General features: G+C 38.4%; 1 protein-coding gene across 1 annotated transcript; it reads right to left on the bottom strand.

The window, feature by feature from the left end:
* Positions 1-2,896: 2,896 nt before the first annotated feature.
* LOC145131881 (uncharacterized) lies at positions 2,897-5,268 on the bottom strand. The gene is made up of 4 exons (XM_079066523.1): positions 4,593-5,268; positions 4,411-4,475; positions 3,754-4,100; positions 2,897-3,689 (listed from the first exon to the last, which is right to left on the bottom strand). Exons 1-4 carry the CDS (start codon positions 5,266-5,268, stop codon positions 2,897-2,899), a joined length of 1,881 nt encoding a protein of 626 aa, XP_078922649.1.
* Between the last annotated feature and the right edge of the window lie 17,329 nt (positions 5,269-22,597).

The raw sequence follows: 22,597 nt of genomic DNA, 5'->3' as shown, positions 1-22,597 counted from the left end.
GATCTATATGGGATTGACAACCCCGCACCTAAACTTTTGTTACAGTTACAATGCCAGGTTTGGGGTGACAAATGTCGTAATAGTTCTAGCGTCCAAAGCACGTCGTTCAGGCCACTAGTCGCATTAGTATGGTTATAATAACTCACATAGGGTATCGACAAAATGTTTGATATACGGGATAACATCCACTCAAGTAGTTTTATACAAAGATAAAACTTCATAACATTACTTCTCAGTACAACATTACTAACATTTTTAGTCTTTGGATTAAGACTTATAGCTTAGTTATAAAGAAAATATTGGATTTTCTGGAAGTATACACTATCATTTTACACGAAACAGTTACAAATTATTCTCATACAAAATGCTTATGAACTCACCACCTTAATTGTTGATACTTTTCAAAATCACTTGTATTCTCAAGAAATCAGTAAACATGTAATCAAAGCGTTTTTGGAGGATGAGGCATCGCTGCATCACGTTATTCATTTTTGTCATATGCACTTGATGTTATGTAAATAATACTTTGAGTACGATGTAACTTACTAAATATTCAATACAATGGTTGTAATGCTTTGATCTCTATTATTAAATTGTTATGTTACTGTACATGAAGTCATCCGCCCCAGACGTTTTTGTCGTTCTGGTTTGGGGGTGTGACACCCAAAACCAACACCTTGCTAAATTATTATTGATTTTGGCTACAGTAATATAAAATAGGATCTAATTTACATATGGGGGTTTTAGAATTTATTATTTATTTACTTATTTTATTTTAATTTGAAACGGGGTGTTACACTAAGGATATCTCTAAATGCAAAGTTTTTGCCTTAAAAGTAATTGCCTCGGATATACCATTCATTAAAGGCACTGCTAACGGTCTCAGACACAAGTACCTCATAACTATTTAATAATGATTAAAAAAGTAGTGACTATAATAATTAATAATGATTTAATTTTTAATATAAATAGTTTTTGAGGTTATCAAGTGGCAAACACTTGAGTATAATACTTTAATCCACAATTGAAGGTAAAACAACTGTTTAACTTGCCAACTAAGCAGCTGACTCAGCATTGACTTGGACTAGTGCACTCATCTTCCACCTAAGCCTCCAGCTAACCCTCATTAACTTGCCATTATTGCTACCAACCCACCAACCACCCTTAGAGGACAAGGAAGCGTCGGTGGTGGGGGGATAAAGCAGCTTCACAAATCGTTGGGGGTTAAGCTAGCAGAAATCAATACTTTTTTACCCTAATAAGCCAAACACGATTCCGACCAACACCCTAAAATCTGTCAATATCGGCTCCACCACCTCCTTCACCTGACTCGATAAATTCTGGAGAGTTTCTCAACCTCAACGACCTGCATTCCATTTTTTGCGACTGTGGAGACAAGATTGCTGCCAACCAGATCGAGATGCAGACACTCAAAGATCGGGTGGGTAAAGATTTCATTGTGTGTCGTGTTGATCACATCAGTCTACATCACAAGTCGGAAGATCATGAGAGGAAGTTAAAAGCAATTGTTGTGGTGATGGGCGGCGTCATGGTGGCAATGCTTGGGATGATGATGGTTGGGGTCAAAGTCCTTATGAAGCTTGGATAAGCTGTTTAGGGTACATTACGACGCATATATAATATAGGATAGTTATGGATTTTCTGTTCTTGGTGTTTTTTTTGTTTATTTGTGTTTGGTATCTAACGATCACGTGAAAAGACCTGTGTTAATGACAGGAATTTTGCTCGTATGTTAAGGTTTTTAATGGAAAAGGACCCGAGTTGCTCTCAGGCGTTTTGTATCTAATGTTTGACCATTTTTAGTTTGGTTGAAATATCATGCAAGAACAAGGAACAAAACATATTTTGGCTTGTTGTACCCCACGTGCGTTGCATGGTGAGGGTTGTTTTGTCATTTGATGTTTACAAAGGCTATAAAAGGGGTGTCTCATTCAAAAGGGTAGCTGTTTCTTTTTTTGTTCTCTTTTTCAAAGCAACTGTGGAGTGAGATTCAAAAAAATTCGACAACATGAAGATTGTTTGTGGGTGTGGAAGTCCAGCAATAATTCGCACATCTAAGACTATCGATAACCCTGGAAGACCATTTTATGCATGCCCAAACCAGGTAAATGTAGTCATATGTTTAGAACCCTAGTTTGACGATTGTTTTTTTAATGTAACCTTAATTTTTGTTTTAAGGAGCACGATCAGGTTTCATTTCTTGGGTTGATGAAATAAAATGCAACAATGAAGATATAAGTTTAAACGCACTCCTGAGGTCGAAGAAAAACCTGGAAGTAGAGGTCTTGAAGTTGAAGCTGATTTTACTTTGTAGTTGGGTATTTTTTTTTTTGGGTTTAATGATTTATAAGTTGTAATCAAATGTACTTGGGTAGTTGAATCGAGAACACTATGTAATTATGTGATGGTCCATTGATGTGTTGTTGTGTCATTACGGATAATATGTTATGTCATTACCCTTAATTACATATAGCATCTTCACCGTTAACATGACAAGGACCACTTTTTTATCCATTAAGCACACAAGGACCATTAACATCACAAGGACCACTTTTTTGTCCATTAAGCACACAAGGACCATTAATATCACAAGGAACACTTTTTTGTCCATTAACATCACAAGGACCACTCTTTTGTCCATTAAGCACACAAAGAGCACATGACAAATAATGGGAATTACATGCATGCAAGATGAAAACTAATAGGAATCCGAAAGTCTTAATATATAACAACCAAAGCATGATAATATTACAAACCATTGTCAAAGCAAACATTCTAACTTCAAACAAACAAGTAAATGTCAAAGCAAACAAACAAGTACAACTTAATATCAAACCATTGTCAAACATAACCATAGGAAACCATCAAATTCTACCTACTCATTAAGGTCTAGCGGGTTTGCACTAGTTTCACCTTTCCCATCCTTGGTCTTAACCTTCTTTGCAAGTTTCTTTTTTATGATCCTCTCAGATTTTTTCCTTTTACAACCAATTTTTGGTCTACTCCTTCCTTCATCAACTCTAGTTGTTCCACTCCTTCCATTATCAACTATAGTTGGCCCACTCCTTCTTTCAACAATTGTAGTTGGTCCACTACTTCCTTCATCAACTCTAGTTGTTCCACAACTTCCTTCACCATCTTTACCCTTTTCAACTGTTTTCCTTTTCTTGACCTTTAGTTTCTTGGTCCTTTGCACCCTTGAGCTTTCTACCTGTGGCCTTTCAACTTTAGGACAAGTAACCTTGTTATGCCGTAATTGTCTACACACACTACACAATATTATTTTCCCTACCTTAGACACAGTGTGCCTTGGAAGCTTTTCTGATGCATCTCTTCTTCTATTTACCTTTGGTCTACCTGGTATTCTTCTCTTCAATGGTGGTAAGGGTAGTATGAACTCAGTAAGTGGCCACATGTTGCTACCATTCATCCCATGTATTTTGTATTTGTAAGTGTGCTTGTAGAAGGCAACATACAACATTGGATCAACATAAGTGGCTACATCTCTATTCAGATATGATATAGTAGCTACTGAATATACACAACCATACCCATTAAGTTGCCATACTCTACAAGTACAAGTCTTCTTGTCAAGGTCAACAGCATATGATTCTGCCAGGTTTCTGGTTTCAAATTGGTTTAGACCACTTGGTAAAACCTGCCAATACCTATTAAACCCACCTTATAAGTTAGTATGTAAGTTATATTAAGAGAGTAAAGATTAGAAAGTACCTTTGAGATCTTTTCAATTTATTTAGTAGGAGTGTCATTGATGGGCAAGGTTTGTAATCAGGCCATGAACAACCTTTCATCTTCAAATTGTATAGCCTCTCCATAACATATAATCTAATTTCCTTTATCATGTTGATGATTGGCTTTTTCCTTGCATCCCTGATGACACTGTTAAAGCTCTCAGATAATCCATTTTCCACTTCATCACACATATTTCCTTCTTGAAAGAATGCTCTACTCCAAGATTTTGGGTTTGTTTCCACAAGGTAATCATAGGCTACAGGATTAAGTACTTGAATCTCTTTCATGGCAACATTGAATAAAGGCTCAGTGGATGCTTTGCTTGCCTTTCAAAACATGGTCTCATAGTGTACACCACTGAATCTTTTCCTAAAGTTGGCAACAATATGCCTTGCACACTGCCTATGTTCAGCAATAGGAAGCACTTCCTTGACAGCCTCTAACAACCCCTATCAAATAACAGATGATATTTTAAACACCATGTAACTTAATTGTAAAATATATAAAAGTTGATAGTATAGGACATACCTTGTGTTGATCCGACATCAATGACATACCAAAACCATCCTCTAGATGAAGGTCATCTTTTAGATTTTCCAAGAACCATTTCTAATTTGGTTTGTTTTCTACACATACAACTGCCCATGCAATTGGGAATATGTGATTATTAGCATCCCTTCCTACAGCAATAATTAGCTCTCCTGAGCATAAACCCTTTAAGAAACACCCATCCAAATTTATTATTCTTCTACAGCTCCTTATCTACCCTTGCTTTAGGCCATCAAAATAAATGTAATACTTTCTAAAATAAGTCTTACCATCTGGCATAACATTGACATCGATTTTGACTGTTGATCCAGGATTTGATCTTCTTATCTCCTCACCATATGACCATAGCTTTGCATAGTGATCCACTAGTGTTCCCTCAATCAACTCAATTGCGTAATTCTTTGCTCTTCTATACTGTCCCATACTTACATCTATCCCAAATTTCTCTTTAACCTCATCCCTAAGGAGCCTAACACTAACTTTTTGTTTCTGTAAGAATTGGGTTGTGTAATGTGTACCTATCCAAGCATACTTGACAATTGAACCTAATTTAAAGTTTCTTGCACAATTACGCTCATTTATGAGACTCTTAATTTGGAAAGATTTTTCCTCACTCATCCACGATGCCCACAATCTAAACTTGCAAGCACCAGAACAACATTTCACTAAAAGTCTCCTACTATCATTTTTCTTGTAGCATAACTGATAACCATTTGCAACAGCATAGCTACACAACATGTGTTTCAGTTGTTTAGGATTCACCAATCTCATACCTAATACAGGCTTCTGTTTTTTCCAATGAACTTTGTCATTGTAAATAGCTTGGTCATTAGATATTACCTCATCCTCATCTATACGATCATATGGCTCTTCATGAGGAGGACTGTCAGGGGTCACTTGGTCCTTTGGGCACAGTTTGCTCAAAAACTCATCATCTTTTGTCATATTCAAAGGAATACACTCATCAGGTTCATTGTCAACTTCCAAGTCAATGCCATCATCTTCCTTACCTTTGTTGAAACATAATGACCCTCTTAAACTTGAACAGATCTGAAGCCATCGCCAGATCCGCAGTCAAAATCTCAACCGCAATCAAGAATAGCTTCTGCAGTCGAAGTCATCAATCTTAGTTTAGTTTTATCTGTTATCTTATGTCTTTACACTTCTTTACCCATTGTTCCTTTCATGGCCACCTTAGACAGATTTTACTTTGTAATCTTCAAGACTCCATAAATAGAGCTCTCTCTTTCTGAATGAAAACACCTCTCGATTATATTTATCTTGAATATCATATTCTACTTATTCTCTCTTACTTTCTCATCTTAAAAGATCTTCAGAACTTAAACTGATATATTAAGATCGTTATCTCTCTTCGGAGCAATTCAGTTTTGACTTAATCACTAATTCTGATCTCACTTACTAACTTGGGTTGATTGCAATCCTTGTTAAGAATCATCTTAAGTGTCTTCTTGATATAATACTTGTTGTCATTTATATTTTCTTATATTTCCGCACCTAATTATCTAACTATCTAAATCTAACTTATTATTATTGTTGAGCTTTATGATCTCTGAGTTAAACTTCATTCCGCATTATTACTTGTTCTAACGTTTGTTCAAGTGTGTTAGTCAAGTTTTTCTCTCAACAATTGGTATCAGAGCGAAATTGGTTTCTTTTGAAACAAGAACTCTGATCTTAAAAGGCCTTCTATACCACTGGAGCTCATTTCTTAAAAAAACAAAAAAAAAATTCTTTTCAAAACAAGGAAATATGGCACAAGCATTATCTCTCAACGTTTCCAACAGTGTTGGAGGTTCGAATAGAGCTCCAATACTGGTGGCAAACGAATATCATCACTGGTCTCAAAGAATGGAGAGGTATCTACTAAGACTTGGAAGAGATGTATGGGGATCTGTAGAAGAAGGACCTCATGTCCCTGTTCTTACTCCAGTTCAAAATGACGACACTCAAGCTAGACTGGGAGGAGGTCAACCAGCCATGAATCGTCCCACCAAATATGATCTTGACAAGACGGAAAATGATGTTGTTGCCTTTTATGAGATATCTTGCGGAGTTTCTCCTGACAACTTCAACATCATCATAAGTTGCAAGTCAGCCAAAGAAATCTGGGATGTTCTCAAGAACTTGTATGAAGGCACAGAACAGGTTCAAGATAAGAAGCTTACAACCACACTCAACGAATTCAACAACTTCAAAGCTCATGCTGGTGAAAGTCTGGAAGACTCCTTCAAGAGGTTCAATTTAATTGTCACAAAGCTATCAAATGTTGGCACCATCCGAAGTAACCATGAGACCAAATCTTCAGTTTCTCAATGGTTTGGGTAGACATTAGACTATGGCTAAGATGATAGTCCAAGGAGATCGAAAAATTCATTATTTATCTATTTACAGGCTTTATGGTGAACTACAAGCACAAGAATCAACCGTACTCAAAGATTGTGATGACTTCGGAGGACCACTCGCTCTCGTAGCACAAGCACCTCACACTCAATCTTACTCACCCTCGTATGACAACCCTCCGCAGTCATACGAAGCTGACTTAGAATACGATGATGAAGAAGACTTCTAAAACGATATTGCTCGAGTTAGTCAACAATTCAACAGGCTACCACCCTTATCTTTCCGTAAAAATCAGCAGTTTACTAAACCTCCCTTCAACCGCAACTTCAATCCTCATAATAATCACTCTCGATATTCCAAAAACCCTCACCCATTACCACAACCTAAAAACACCCAACCCAAAGAGGCATCGTAGCCTTTCAAGACAACTAACTCTGGTACCTCAACAGAAGACAAAACTGATATTGTAATTTGTCACAAGTGCAACAAGGAAAACCACTTTGCTAAAGATTGCAATGCAAATGTAGTGAAGGACAGAGCATTCTTTCTTAGAATGGCTCAAGAAATGGAAGAAAAAGAGAAAACAAGGGCATACGTAGCCCAAGTCAAGAGAGACTATCAAGTGTGGTCATCGGGAGATGAGGATGAAGATATCAACAACATCAAGGGTAAAGGCAAAATCTGCATGATGGCAACTGCGGATGAGGATGGGTCAACCAAGCTGGAAAAGAACTACTGCTACATGGGAAAGGATGGAACTCTGAGCATCGTTGAGCAGGTAAAACTCATGATACAAAATCTTAATTATATAATACATGATTGTCAACCATTCCTTGACAACCTTAATGACACATGTGATGCCGTCCTTTCATACTATAACAAAGCCCTAGATGAGAAGAACATTGTGTCCCAAGAAATGTTCCATGTTAGAGGACGTCTAGAAGACAAAAGACTCAAAGTTACCATGCTAGAAAGAGACTTAGGATTAGAGAAGGATGCAAGAATGTTATGTGAAACCCAATTAGGCATAGCATTAGATCAGAGAGATTTAGCTCAAATGAAATTGTACGATTAAATCTTCTAATAGAAAAGTTTTTCAATGAAAGTGAAGCTACTGAGAATCTTGTGAATAATGGAACCGTAGATCACACATATAATTGGGGTTGGTCCAATGGGTACTCCACCGCAAAGGATTCATCACCCCGATTTAACAAAGATCGTCCTTATGTCCCTCCGGACCGAGAGTTTCATTTCCCAGTCAATGACAAAACCTTTCCTGAGGACATCAAAGCTCATTTTGGTTGACTTCATTATCTGAGTAATAATTGTGTTATTGAGGAAATTCTTCCTGAATTTTCGGGTCACTCAAGTGATCAAATTCCTATCTCTGGCACAATTTATCCCAACTCTCAGACTTCATCAGTTTTTGATGGAGAAATTATTATGGAAGAATCCGAAGTTCGTGTGAACTTCCCATCACTTCCTTCGAACTGTAGTACCGCTCACTGCAATTCTGAACCGCAGTCTGACCAACTACCTCTCATCAAATTTCCCACAAAGAAATTAACTCAGACTTACGTTGCGGTAGTCCAATCTTCCTTACCGCAGACTGCAGTTAAGAGTTCAGTGACCATTCAGGTAATTCATCATGAGTTGCCTATAGAAAATTTCGAGTATGGTCAATGCTCCCAGAATCCTGAACTTTCTAGTTCAGATGAATGAAGTCCTCGTTTTCAAAAGCAATCTAATGGATCTAAGAAACCGCAGTTAATTCTAAATGACTGTGGTTCTCAAAAAACTTAGGCAACAATAGCCTTCCAAGAGGAACTTCAATCTCGTGGTAAAAAGCGGGAAATCTTTTCAAAAAACAAAATACAAACCAAAATTTCAAAACTCAAGAGTCCAGAAAAACTTTTTTTCTCAAATAACTTTTCTAAAAACTCTGCAGTCAAGAAAACAAACAAAAAGGGATGTACAGTTCCTAAAACCTTTTCAAACTTCTCTAACACAATCCAAAAGAAGGTAAAGACTTTTCGAAGCAATGGTTTTCAGATCTATTCCTCAGATGATCAAAAATGGAAGGGGATTTTACCAACTCCAACACTTCTAAAGTCACCTCAACCTTTTAAGAAATCACATCCTAGGAAATCTACACATGCTCACACACTCTCCAATCGTACTTTTTCAAATTCCAAGAGCACCGTTGTTAGATCTCACTCCTCTCAGACTGGTCACAAGACTATTCCCACACCCTTCAGACCACTGACCAAGCAGAATGTCAGGGTAAATGACAAAAATCTTTCATGTAAATGTCATTGTCAAAAGGGATCATCTCAAGTCAAATCTCGCACTTTTCAAAAACCTCATAACTTTTCTAAATCTCACAACACTTCAAAAGTTCACAATCACCCACGTCTAGGTCTCAAGATTGACATAAAACCTATCCTTGCAACCTCGATTCATGCATCTTTGAAAAACTCACCAGTCGCCTCGGGCTGCAAACTTGTTTGGGTGCCTAAACTAACCGTGTAATTTTCAGGCAATGTGCAAGGAGGAACAAGAAGAGGAGTTGTTAATCGATAGTTCCTGCTCCTTGCACATGACCGGAAGGTTAGAGTACCTTCGGGATTTCATGCCTATTTGCAATGGTGGAAATGTAACATTCGGCAACAATGCGAATGGTATAATCTGAGGTTACGGTGTGGTTACTACAGGGAACTTCTCTATTCAAAAGGTGGCTTACGTAGAAGGTCTTAAACACAATCTCATCAGTGTAGGCCAACTATGTAAAGCAGGCCACAGGGTTGAATTTGATAACAAATACTGCTACATAATGACAAGCGATAGAGGCACTTGCTTGATCAAATCCAAGTTCTAAGGGACCATGTATCCTTTGGATGTCTCTCTGATCATTGGGAAACCACAGCTGTGCTTTATGTCCAAAGCAGTAAACTAATTCAGCATGCTATGGCAACACAAGCTGGCTCATCTTAACTTCAGGTATATCAACAATCTGGTCACCGGAGAACTCGTCCGATGTCTTCCCATTCTCAAATTCAACAACGATACCCTCCGCTCATCGTGTGAATGTGGCAAACAATCAAAAGCGAGTTATCATGTGGTGATTAATTCTTCTATTTCTGAACCACTGGAACTCTTACATATTGATCTCTGCGGTCCATCTACCGTAGCCAGTCTCCACTACAAAAAATAAATATTGGTTATAGTTGATGACTTCACTCGTTTCACTTGGGTATTCTTCCTAAGACTCAAATCGAAAACACCACAGGTGCTGATTAATTTTATCAAAGAAATTGAACTTCAAATCAGATTACCAGTGCGCCGCATCCGAAGTGATAATGGAACTGAGTTCACTAATCATCTCCTGAACAGTTTCTTGGTTTCAAAAGTTATCAGTCACAATTTCTCAGCTCCTTACACAACGCAGCAGAATGGAGTCGTAGAGCAAAGAAACCGAACTCTGGTAGAAGAAGCCAGATCTATGCTCAACTTCGCAAACCTTCCTCTCTACTTCTGGGCCGAAGCAGTGGCCACAACATGCTTTGTTCAAAACTGAAGCATTTTCTGCAAGCGTCTCAACAAAACTCCGTATGAGGGCCTTAACAACCGCAAACCAAATATCATATTCTTTCACATCTTTGGGTGTAGATGTTTTGTGATCAATAACAAGGATCATCTTAACAAATTTGCACCAAAGTCGGATGAAGGCATTTTCCTTGGCTACTCAACAAACAAGGTAGCCTATAGGGTTCTCATCAGACGCACAAGACTAATAGTTGAAATCGTTGACGTCAAATTCGATGACTATTACGTCCGCAACACTGCTCCTTCAAATGAAACAAAAGCAATCCTAAAAAGTGATATCCCAGCCTCCTCGGGTCCCCTAAAAATAGTTGAAATAAACTATGATGATCATTTCGACCCCGTGGAGACTGCTCAACTCTCCGATGTTCTTGTGTCTCTGGAAGCTCAACAGCAGCATGCCGAAGTTTCTGGTCCTACCCTATCCGATGATGTGTCACTCAATACTTCCACCTCGCCGGTTGAGGGGGAAAGCTCCACTCCGGATCAAGTGACAACCATCGAGGTTCTAGTACCTGAGGAAGCAGCTCCGGTTCCTATCCGCGGAATTACTCTCCCATCAAATGTCTCATCAGACTCAAACGATGAAGATATAGAGAACATTGACACTGAAACCGATCCAAGGATTATCAATCTCTCAACAATCCAGGGGGAACCTTCTCAGGTTCAGGGGGAACTCCCATCCACAATCCAGGGGGAACCTCTCTCAATTGTTCAAGTAAATGCTAATCCCACTTCTCCAGTCCAAGACAATTTTGTGGGTTGCTCACAAGTCCAGGGGGAATTGCCCTCTTCTACCACAGAGTCTTCAGATATTGAAGACATTTCCTCCACCGCAGCCGCTGACCATCTGCAACCCTGTCTACATGTATGGACGAAGGACCACCCACCAGGTCAAATCATCGGCAACCCGTCCGCAGGTATTCAAACTCAATCCTCAAGAGATTTATCTTACCATTGTCACTATGCAACATTTATGTCCTCTATCGAACCTCGAACCATAAAAGAAGCATTAATGGAGCCCGACTGGATAGCTGCAATGCAAGAGGAACTGGAAGAGTTTAAAAGAAATAAAGAGTGGCAACTCGTTCTAAAGCCAAAAGGTGACACTGTTGTTGGTACTAGATGGGTGTACAGGAAAAAATTGGATGAATCCGGTGCGGTCGTCAGAAACAAAGCGAGACTAGTCGCTAAGGGGTATAGTCAACTTGAAGGTGTTGATTATGATGAAACATAAGCCCCCATAGCCAGGATGGAGGCCATATGCGTCTTCTTAGCGTATGCTGCTCACAAGAATATCAATATACATCAAATGGATGCAAAGAGTGCCTTCCTGAATGGTGAATTGAAAGAGGAGGTTTATCTTCAACAACCTCCGGGCTTCGAATGTCTTGAATTCCCAGATCACTGTTACAAGCTTGAGAAAGAAGTTTATGGTCTAAAGCAAGCTCCAAGAGCGTGGACGAGACTCTCTCAGAATTTCTTGTCTCATCCAGTTATAAAAGAGGATTGATTTACCCCACTTTATTTAGAAAGGCAAATGGTAATCACCTTATGCTTGTACAAATATATGTGGATGATATCATCTTCGGTTCAACTGATTAGGGGATGGTGGATGAATTTGCAAAGCTCATGACCAACAAGTTTCAAATGAGCATGAACAGAGAGATTAATTTCTTTCTAGGACTTCAAGTAAAATAGGCTCCTCAAGGGATATTCATCCATCAAGAGAAATACACCTCTGAACTGCTGAAGATATACTCAATGGACAACTGTTCCTCTGCCAAGGTTCCTACGGCCTTCGGATATAAGATTTATGTTGATCCTTCCGGAGAATCAGTAGACCACAAAGCTTATAGAGGAGTGATTGGCTCTTTGATGTACCTCACCGCAAGCCGACAAGACATTGTCTTCGCAACAGGTGTATGCGCAAGATACCAAGCCGATCCGAAAGTATCTCACATGACAACAGTTAAGCAAATTCTTAGATACTTAAAGGGCAGTAAGGCTCTAGGCCTCTGGTATCCCGCAGGGAATGACTTCAGCCTGCAAGCTTTCACATATGCGGATCATGCTGGATGTAGATTGGATAGAAAAAGCACTTCCGGTGGCTGCCAATTTCTCGGAGGACGACTCGTCAGCTGGTCATCAAGGAAACAAAATTATGTCTCATTGTCTACCGCAGAAGTTGAATATGTGGCCGCAGCCAGCTGTTATTCACAAGTCTTGTGCATGAAAACGCAACTTATGGACTACGGATACAGGACGCTGCGGATACCGATTTACTGTGACTCAGAGAGTGCAATAGCGATTTCCCACAATCATATTCATCACTCTAAGACGAAGCATATTGAACTACGATATCACTTTATGAAAGACCACATTCTGAAAGGTGACATTGAATTAATTTTTGATAACACTAATGAAGAGATTGCTGATGTATTCACAAAGGCACTTGACTCTACAAAACTCAACAGTTTCTTACAAATGTTAGGAATGATGAATCGGGACCCGCAATTCTTTTTGAATTGATAGATACCGCAGACCCTCTCGGGTCCCCATTGCGGTCCTAACAAAAATATATCTATCATACATGGTTTCAATATACTTAGTGTACCGCAGTTTACATTATGTACCACAGTATACCTTGTGTACCGCAATCATATATCATACTGTCACACCCCCACACCAAGGATGGCGAAAACGTCCGGGTGTGGAGGACTTCATGTATAGTATCACAACAACGAGTATAATAGTGCTCAAAGTAAATACAACCATCATGGAGATAATTGAAAAAGTTACACCATAGTATGTGTTTACATGTTTCAAATCAATTACACTATGATAACAAAATGAAATGTTTGACGATTTAACGTCCCATCCTCAAAAGCTGTTGATTTCATGTTTCACTAAATTCCTTAGAATACAAGTAGTTTTGAAAAAGTGTCAACAATTAAGTTGGTGAGTTCATAAGAGCTTTATTTGAGAAAGAAGTCGTTTTCCTTGTAAAAAGCGATAGAGTATGATTCCAAAAAATTCAATATTTTCTTTATTAAACGAGAAATGAACTCTCCTATGTTATGCAATAATGTACCCTAGAGAGACCCGTAGATTCCTTCTATAATCACCCAGTGTATATAAGTTATATAAGATTTAAGTTAAATAAACTGTCGAATATAATGGATCTGCCCTAGGTCCACAACCAAACAAGGAACAGGAAGTAAGGCGGACCCATCAATTCCAAGTCGATTTCGACTAAATTATTATATAGCTCTAACATATACACTTAGCATATTATAGTTGAAGTCTAACAATTCTAGATGAAACGTAGTTTTGATATCATGAAAGCCATTTAGTGTAAACCTGGTACTTTATAATGTATACTTCAAGAAAAATCCCTTATTTTCCTTATAAAAAGTTATATAGCCTTAAATCCCAAGACCGAGAATATGTGTGTGTGTGTGTGTGTTGTACTTATAAGGTTTATAATCTTAATGCATTTCCAAAGAAAATCCAATATTTTCCTTACAAAAAGTTATGTAGCCTTAAATCCCAAGACCGAGAATGTGTGTGGGTTTTGTTCTTATAATGTTTATAACAGTCTTTAAACAGATAAAACCCCTTATTAAAATAGAATTTTCCCTGTAAACTGGAAAGATTGTTAACTTTCTATGTAAGTCGTTATAACCATACTATGACGAGAAATAACCTGCAACAACGTTTTTCAGACGTCAGGATCTTATGACCCTTGTCACCCGCAGACCTATCGGTCCGGCTGTAGCTAGCAGCGAGGTGTGGGGTGTCAATCCCAATACAGATCTATACGCAATTATCACGATCTCCCTACAAGAGACTCTGGTTATAACTTACAGGATTTTGAACCCGTACTCTAAGAGTATGATAGAGAATTGTCTCACAACTTACGTTAACTAGTTTACATATAGTTTCAGTATAAAACCTCTTCCATGGTGGAAGTGAAATCACCTTTTATGAAATAAATTAGTGATATGAAATCCATACACTATTACTATTATAGTTTATCATGTAGTATATGAAAAACCCATTTGTTTTGTGAGTAAAACCTTTTCCATGTAGTATGTTTTTATCGAAAATTCATAAACTATACTTATTGTAGTTTATTATATGTGTTCGAAATGAATGGAAAAAAAACCTTAACATGAATGACTAATTTCTGTTTATGATGGTAAACTAACAAGAAATACATTCAACATTTAGGAATTTAGTCTTATGCACTTTGCTCAACATACTACAAAGTGTTGTTAATATGGTAAGCTATGTAGCTAGTTTTTAATTGTTTTGAAAACATCATAGAAAAATCATACGAAGTCGAAAACTAAATCCGTAAAGTCTGAGAGTTTATAAAATGTGTCTAGTTTATTCATAATTTTTATTATTATTTTTAGAAGTACCTAACTTGTGTGAAAAGGTTCATATTCACAGACCGGTCCGAATTCGTTTCTGAAATGTTAGGCAGTTTTGTAAAAATCACCACAAATTGTAGAAAAATCGTATGGAGATGTGCAAGTAGTCATTTTAAAGGCATGAACCTGAACTATTTGCATATTAAACAGTTTTGAAAGATATTAAGTTTAAGTTGGGTAAAACAGTTCGTGAACAGGTCACAACTTTTCTGTTGTAAGCTGTCAAGTTAAGTTTTAAATATGTTTTGGTGTTTTAACTTGTATTCCTCCCCTGAAAACTAAAGAAAACTGGAAAATGTAGGGTTATGAACTCACCTTGAGTGATTTCTTGAAGAGTGTAAGGTCGGAGACGAGGAGTATCAAGTCAAGAACACTTGATGAACACGTGAAGTGTTGGATGATCCTAAGAACGATTTTTGATGTTAAATGTGTGTAGATGATCCAAGAGTGTTAGGAAAATATGGAGTAACACTTGAGTGTAGATGGAATACTTACCAAAAAGTGAAGTACTAGCTCAAGAACACATCAAAAGTGTGGCTGGAAGTTGAGAGAAAAGAAGCTCTCTTGATGGTTAAGAAGTGTATATGTGTTTGATGGTGATGAAAAATGCTCAAGGAAATCCCCATGTACTTCTTTATATAAAGGATTGATGGAGCAAGTGGCTAAGGTGAAGGGATGTTTGCATTGGTGTGTGTGATGGGGATAAGGTTGGACCAATGAGAAAGTGACACATAGGTGCAAGTGGGCACACTTGACCCATTTGTAATGTAAAATATCCTTAGATATTTTCTTTAATGTAAATAATGATTTATAATTAATAAATCATTGATAAATGAATAAAATATGAGTTTTGGGGGTTTAAAATGATAAAAATATGAATTTGGTGAAAAATCCCCGTCAAAAACGGGCTTAAGAAGCGAAAGTAGTCGAAAACTGGGAGTTAGGAGCGAAAGGGGCGAGGTTTCGGACCTTAAGGCTAAGGACCGAAGGTGAGATTCGGTCTTAGGTGCTTAGGAACCGAAAGTAGAAAGAACCGAGAGCATGCTGGTGATCTGAACCGAAGGTTGTTGGAGCCGAAGCAGGAAGGACCGAAGGTCAGAAGAAGAAGAAGAACTGAAGGGAAGGAGGGACCGAAATGGACCGAGGGTTCGGCTGATTTCGGTTCATGCAAGGTTCGGTCCTCAGAAGGTTCGGTCCTGAGAGGTTTCGATCCTAATAGAAGGGTTCGGCTCTAAGAGGTTCGGTTCCTAAGAGGTTCGGTTCCTCAGAGGGTTTCGGCTCTATTTAGCTGTTTTTCGATATAACTTCCCGATTCAAGCGGTGTTTGGTCAAGTTAAGGGTCGGGATGACCCGGATGACTATAAAAAGTTGAGAGAGATTTTGAGAGAGATTTGGGAGAGATTTCACATACTTGGAGAGATTTGGGAGAGATTTCACATACTTAGAGAGATTTGGGAGAGATTTCACATACTTAGAGAGATTTGGGAGAGATTTCACATACTTGGACAGATTTAGGAGAGATTTCACATACTTGGAGAGATTTGGGAGAGATTTCACATACTTGGAGAGATTTCACATACTTGGAGAGATTTGGGAGAGATTTCACATACTTGGAGAGATTTCACATACTTGGAGAGATTTGGGAGAGATTTCACATACTTGGACAGATTTGGAAGAGATTTCATATACTTGGACAGATTTCACATTCTTGGAGAGATTTGGGAGATATTTCACATACCTAGAGAGATTTGGGAGAGATTTGATTTTAGCCATTATTATCGTATAATCTTGCAATGCAAGGATCGTGAATCCCGTTATGCTTCGTTTATGATTGTTTTAAGTCCTCAAAAGGGTCCATAGTCGTGTTTTGATGCGTTTAACTCCCTTTTTAGGGTTTTACATTGATAAACACATAGATTCTCCGAGATACTTGAATTCTTGACATACAAATGCACATTTTTATACATAGAATAAGTTTTAACATACAAGTACTAGTTAAGTTTGACCGGTTTGACTTGTTGACTTTGACTTTGACTTTTGACTTTGACTTTGACTAGAATTTGACGATTGTCACATTATCCCCCCATTAGAAGGAATTTCGTCCCGAAATTTGCATTTTGAGTGGGACTTCAAGTGTGGGGAATAGATGTGGGTACTTTTGTTTAATTTGGTCTTCGCGTTCCCAGGTGAACTCGGGTTCTCGTTTTACGTTCCAACGGACCTTCACAATGGGGATGCGACTTTGGTTTCGTTCTATTGATCTCTCGATCCCTGATTTCTACCGGTTCTTTAACGAAGTGGAGACTCTCGTTGATTTTGATCTCGTCGGGAGGTACCACAAGAGTCTTGTCAGACATACATTTCTTTAAATTTGACGCGTGGAAGGTTGGATGCGCCTTATTAGGTTCTTGTGGCAGTCGGAGTTTGTATGCTACCGGGCCAATCCTAGCGAGGATTTTGAATGGCCTGCTGTACCTTGGATTCAGTTTCCCATGTTTACTGAAACATATCATTCTTTTCAACGGTGAGGCCTTTAGCAGAACTTGGTCATCAACCTACAATTCTGAGGGTTTACGTCGCTTATCTGTGTAGCTCTCTTGTCGGTTTCGAGATGCTATCAGCCTTTCTCGAATTTGTACTAAGTCATAACTAATAACTTCTCCTCGGAGTGCTGCATAGGGTCTGTTTTAGTGTTTCTCGTTAGATTAGATCGGTAGGGAGCATATGGGTTCGGTTTACGCGACTAGACTTATTCGGATGGTAGAATGTTCATTTGCACTCCTGGATAGCCTTGTCCCGAAGTTCATGGTAGGACTCGTACCGTATTCGTCCCAAGCTTCTATGCTTAAACCTTATCTGCTACATGCGTGACATTCCCAAAGGGTCTTCTGGAACTACTTGTGGAAAGGTTTCGGAAGGTATAATACTCCTCTGGTGAGTGTTTTGGGGTTTCGCAGTGAGAGATGACCCGGAGGTCCGTGTCGGATTTGTGTTTATGAGAGACGAGGGTTTCGATATTCAGTGGGTTAGGTGAAGGGTCTTTTCGTGGTCCGTTTAATCGGGAAAGTGAGGACTATACCAATCGACATCGAATGACGAGAACAGATCTTTTTAGTAATACATGTGTTAAGTTGTATTCGCTTTAAGTCTGTAGTATTTTGATTTTAATTTACCCTGATGTATATACCAAGTTATCCCAGCTTACTGGTAATGATCCTAAGATCATATATAAGTGTCTTTGATTTGATTGATCGAGAGAGTATTTTAACTACTTTTTGAAATACGGTAATTTTAGCAAACATACCAAATTCATTACAAACATATGGTACTTAAACGTTTTTGTTGTTGGAAACATTACAAAAGTCCTAATAAGGTTCCTTGTTGCTCCTGCTAGTTTGTTTACCACACTCCTCCTGCTCCCCCGTCACTCCTCTCAGTTGGACAGTCTCTCTTGAAGTGTCCCATTTCACCGCATAGGTGGCATACTAGACTTACACTGGTGTAGGTGATTGAAGCGATGTGTTGGGTCTGGTTCCTGCAGAAGCGGGCAGTATGTCCGTTCTTGTTGCAGTTTTTACAGTGCGGCACCCGGCAAACCCCATTGTGATGGTAGCCACACATGTTACATTTTGGGAGCGTTCCCATATATCGTCTGACCGGTGCTTGAGTGACAGGTGCTAGTGTCGAGGCATGCGTCATGACTGCTGTTGTAATCGCAGGGGCACCCACAATTTGTTGTCTTTTAGCGCGTTTTTGAGATAGGTTGCGCTTCTTTTTGTCCCAAAATTCTCGTTTCTTGTTCTTAGGTTTGTGGTCTGAGGTGTCTTCGTTGGTAGACACCTGTTGGTGTTATTGACTGTTACTACGGTTAGTATTGCTTACACCGCCTTCACCTCTGTTGGCGTTGTTAGCATTGAGTTGCGTCATGGCGGCTGTCACGGTTGCCGTGACCGCAGCTTGAAAAGTAGCAGAGTCTATCTGCAGGATTGCTGCCTTGCGTGTTGGCTGGTTACCTCCTTGTGAAGACATAGCTATGTTGCATGGGGAGAAACGATTTCGTGAGTGGGGATGATTATCTCTAGTTATATCCTTACCATTTATATACACATATATAAATTTCACAGTTTAATGAACTATTCTCGATGTTTCTGCTAACGTTCTTGAGACGGGGCTATGGTAGTGGGTAGAAGTAGGTTTTTGTACAGGCGTTAAGTTTTTCCCCATCTTAGGATTATGTTTTTCCACACACGCTTAGTTGAAGAGTTCTGATGGGATCCGGTGTATTAGTGCTGGTATGATCGTACCCTATATGCCTACGAAAAAGGCACATTTCAACCATAAGGTTTAAAAGGTGAGATGATAATGAGTCTTGAATAAGGGCTTATACTTCAGGAGTTATCTCACTAAGGTTATCTTAGTCCTGAGTGTGTCGTGTTCCAATGTTTATGGTGTTCTTGAAAACAATTCATAATGAGAGTCTATATATAATAAACTTATGAATTTTTGGTAGTATTGCTCCCAATGAAATAATATGCATGCCCATTTCATTTGCATGATTCTAGTATATTTAGTTTTTAGAGAAAGGTTTTGAGCCTGATACAGGTCTACACCACATCATTGGAAGGAAAAGTTTGGACCGTAAATAATCTCTGGACTAGTGTAATCACTAACTCGCAGGGTCGGGCCTACACATGGAGGGGAGTAGCACCAACGCATACTCATAGACCTAATCTACAAGGTCTTGTGAGTAAAATGAACTCTGCTCACGAAAATACGTCCCCAGTGGTGCTTGAAACGAAACCGATGCGTCTTGTAGTTCTGCCAACCTATGCTCGGCTGCGACCACTCTCTCTTCGAGTGTCGAGTGTCTATCCTAATATTCCTTTGCCATCGCTTGTGCGGCGATAAGGTCCTTAATGAGTTGGTCTCTGAAATAGTAGTCTCTATCTAAGTCTTGAGTCTGTGAGGTGGTAGCGTCTGTAGCAGCGCGCAGTTTCCTAACTCGATGTTCGCAATCTGCCGGGTCATCACCGGGAGGGCTCTGTTAACCGGTCCCCCATGGTTGAGGTCATCGCAACCTCGTTGGTCTCCAAATGGCGATTGTTGTTGTTGATGGCGAATCCACACCTCGATCAATGCTGCCCAACGGGGCACAAGTTCGACGTAGTCGAAACGGTTCGCGAGAGTCCTGGCTATGTAAGGAGAGTTGTTGACCCCTGGCTCCACTTCCGACCCTTATCCTAATCATCCACTAACTCTCCGGGTTCAGAAAGTAGGGGTCTCCTAGTAAGTAAAATCTTACCATGATGTCCGTGCGAGAATAGGGGTGAGATAAGAGGTATATAATAATCATATTCCTAGAAATACTTATGGGGGTTTGATCCTCCTTAGTTACTTCTATAATGACATGGTGCATACCAGTTACATATAACGAAAGATATAATCGACCTTCGAATAAGTGATAATATTCCAAAACTTCAATCAAACAAGGGACAGGAAGTAAAGCAATGATCAGAGATTCTAAGTCTATGATATCCAAGTTATATATAACTTCAGCGTATCCACTTAGTGATTGTAGATCTACTAGCAAGAATCTGCTTAGTTTTGACATAATTTATAGTACCACATAATACTCCTATAGTATTTTAAATGTTATGTTTGGTTCTTAATGATTTTCTGGTATGTGTGTTGGTAAGTTGATAGACTTGTTGTCCACTATGACTATCCCCCGACACATACTAGTCACTTCTCGGACGAATATAGTTGATCAGGCTATATTCCTCCCAGACTTGATTGCATATCCCAGGGCATATTCACATTGCACAACTCCTCAATTATTAACTTTTGTATTGTCCTAGATATGATACTACACTAGTATGTATGCATGCACTCATACTTTTAAGAAGAAACTATTTATTTCTAAAAGTATAGTTATTTGAAAATGTTTAATCAGAGACTTTAGTCCTAATGCATTTATAGTTTGTATATCTTATGTGGTTCGATATACTTAGTTCACGATAAACAATGCTCTGATACCAATCTATCACACCCCCAAACCAAGGATGGCAGAAACGTCCGGGGGTGGAGGACTTCATGTATAGTATCACAACAACGAGTATAATAGTGCTCAAAGTAAATACAACCATCATGGATATAATTGAAAAAGTTACACCATAGTATGTGTTTACATGTTTCAAATCAATTACACTATGATAACAAAATGAAATGTTTGACGATTTAACGTCCCATCCTCAAAAGCTGTTGATTTCATGTTTCACTGAATTCCTTAGAATACAAGTAGTTTTGAAAAAGTGTCAACAATTAAGTTGGTGAGTTCATAAGAGTTTTGTTTGAGAAAGAAGTCGTTTTCCTTGTAAAAAGCGATAGAGTATGATTCCAAATTATTCAATATTTTCTTTATTAAACGCGAAATGAACTCTCCTATGTTATGCAATAATGTACCCTAGAGAGACCCGTAGATTCCTCTTATAATCACCCAGTGTATATAAGTTGTATAAGATTTAAGTTAAATAAACCGTCGAATATAATGGACCTGCCCTAGGTCCACAACCAAACAAGAAACAGGAAGTAAGGCGGACCCATCAATTCCAAGTCGATTTCGACTAAATTCTTATATAACTCTAACATATACACTTAGCAAATCATAGCTGAAGTCTAACAATTCTAGATGAAACGTAGTTTTGATATCATGAAAGCCATATAGTGTAAACCTGGTACTTTATAATGTATACTTCAAGAAAAATCCCTTATTTTCGTTATAAAAAGTTATGTAGCCTTAAATCCCAAGACCGAGAATATGTGTGTGTGTGTGTGTTGTACTTATAATGTTTATAATCGTAATGCGTTTCCAAAGAAAATCCAATATTTTCCTTATAAAAAGTTATGTAGCCTTAAATCCCAAGACCGAGAATGTGTGTGGGTTTTGTTCTTATAATGTTTATAATAGTCTTTAAATAGATAAAACCCCTTTTCAAAATAGAATTTTCCCTATAAACTGGAAATATTGTTAACTCCCTATGTGAGTCGTTATAACCATACTATGATGAGAAATAACATGCAACAACGTTTTTCAGACGTTAGGATCTTATGACTCTTGTCACCCGCAGACCTGCCGGTCCGGCTGTAGCTAGCAGCGAGGTGTGGGGTGTCAATCCCAATATAGATCTATACACAATTATCACGATCTCCCTATAAGAGACTCTAGTTATAACTTACAGGATTTTGAACCCGTACTCTAAGAGTACGATAGAGAATTGTCTCACAACTTAAGTTAACTAGTTTACATATAGTTTGAGTATAAAACCTCTTCCGTGGTGGAAGTGAAATCATCTTTTATGAAATAAATTAGTGATATGAAATCCATAAACTATTACTATTATAGTTTATCATGTAGTATATGAAAAACCCATTTGTTTTGAGAGTAAAAACCTTTTCCATGTAGTATGCTTTTATCGAAAATTCATAAACTATACTTATTGTAGTTTATTATATGTGTTCGAAATGAATGGAAAAAAAAACTTAACATGAATGACTAATTTCTGTTTATGATGGTAAACTAACAAGAAATACATTCAACATTTAGGAATTTAGTCTTATGCACTTAGCTCAACATACTACAAAGTGTTGTTAATATGGTAAGCTATGTAGCTAATTTTTAACCTTCCTGCACCGTTTTGAAAACATCATAGAAAAATCATACGAAGTCGAAAACTAAATCCGTAAAGTCTGAGAGTTTATAAAATGTGTCTACTTTATTCATAATTATTATTATTATTTTTAGAAGTCCCTAACTTGTGTGAAAAGGTTCATATTCACAGACTGGTCCGAATTCGTTTCTGAAATGTTAG

This window comes from Lactuca virosa, chromosome 8, assembly GCF_052849685.1.
Source record: "Lactuca virosa cultivar CGN04683 chromosome 8, Lactuca_virosa_CGN04683_v6, whole genome shotgun sequence".
Lineage (NCBI taxonomy): Eukaryota > Viridiplantae > Streptophyta > Magnoliopsida > Asterales > Asteraceae > Lactuca > Lactuca virosa.
The sequence above is the reverse complement of the archived record's forward strand: the minus strand, read 5'-3'. Positions and strand labels throughout refer to the sequence as shown.

Bases quoted from the DNA above. Each gene is read 5' to 3' on its own strand.
- LOC145131881 (XM_079066523.1), bottom strand. From the start codon at position 5,268: ATGACAAAAGATGATGAGTTTTTGAGCAAACTGTGCCCAAAGGACCAA. The intron at 4,101-4,410 runs GTATGTGTAGAA...ATGTTTTGAAAG, and splicing joins TCCCAATTGCATGGGCAGTT to GCAAGCAAAGCATCCACTGA. The intron at 3,690-3,753 runs GTACTTTCTAAT...TGGGTTTAATAG, and splicing joins AAATTGAAAAGATCTCAAAG to GTATTGGCAGGTTTTACCAA.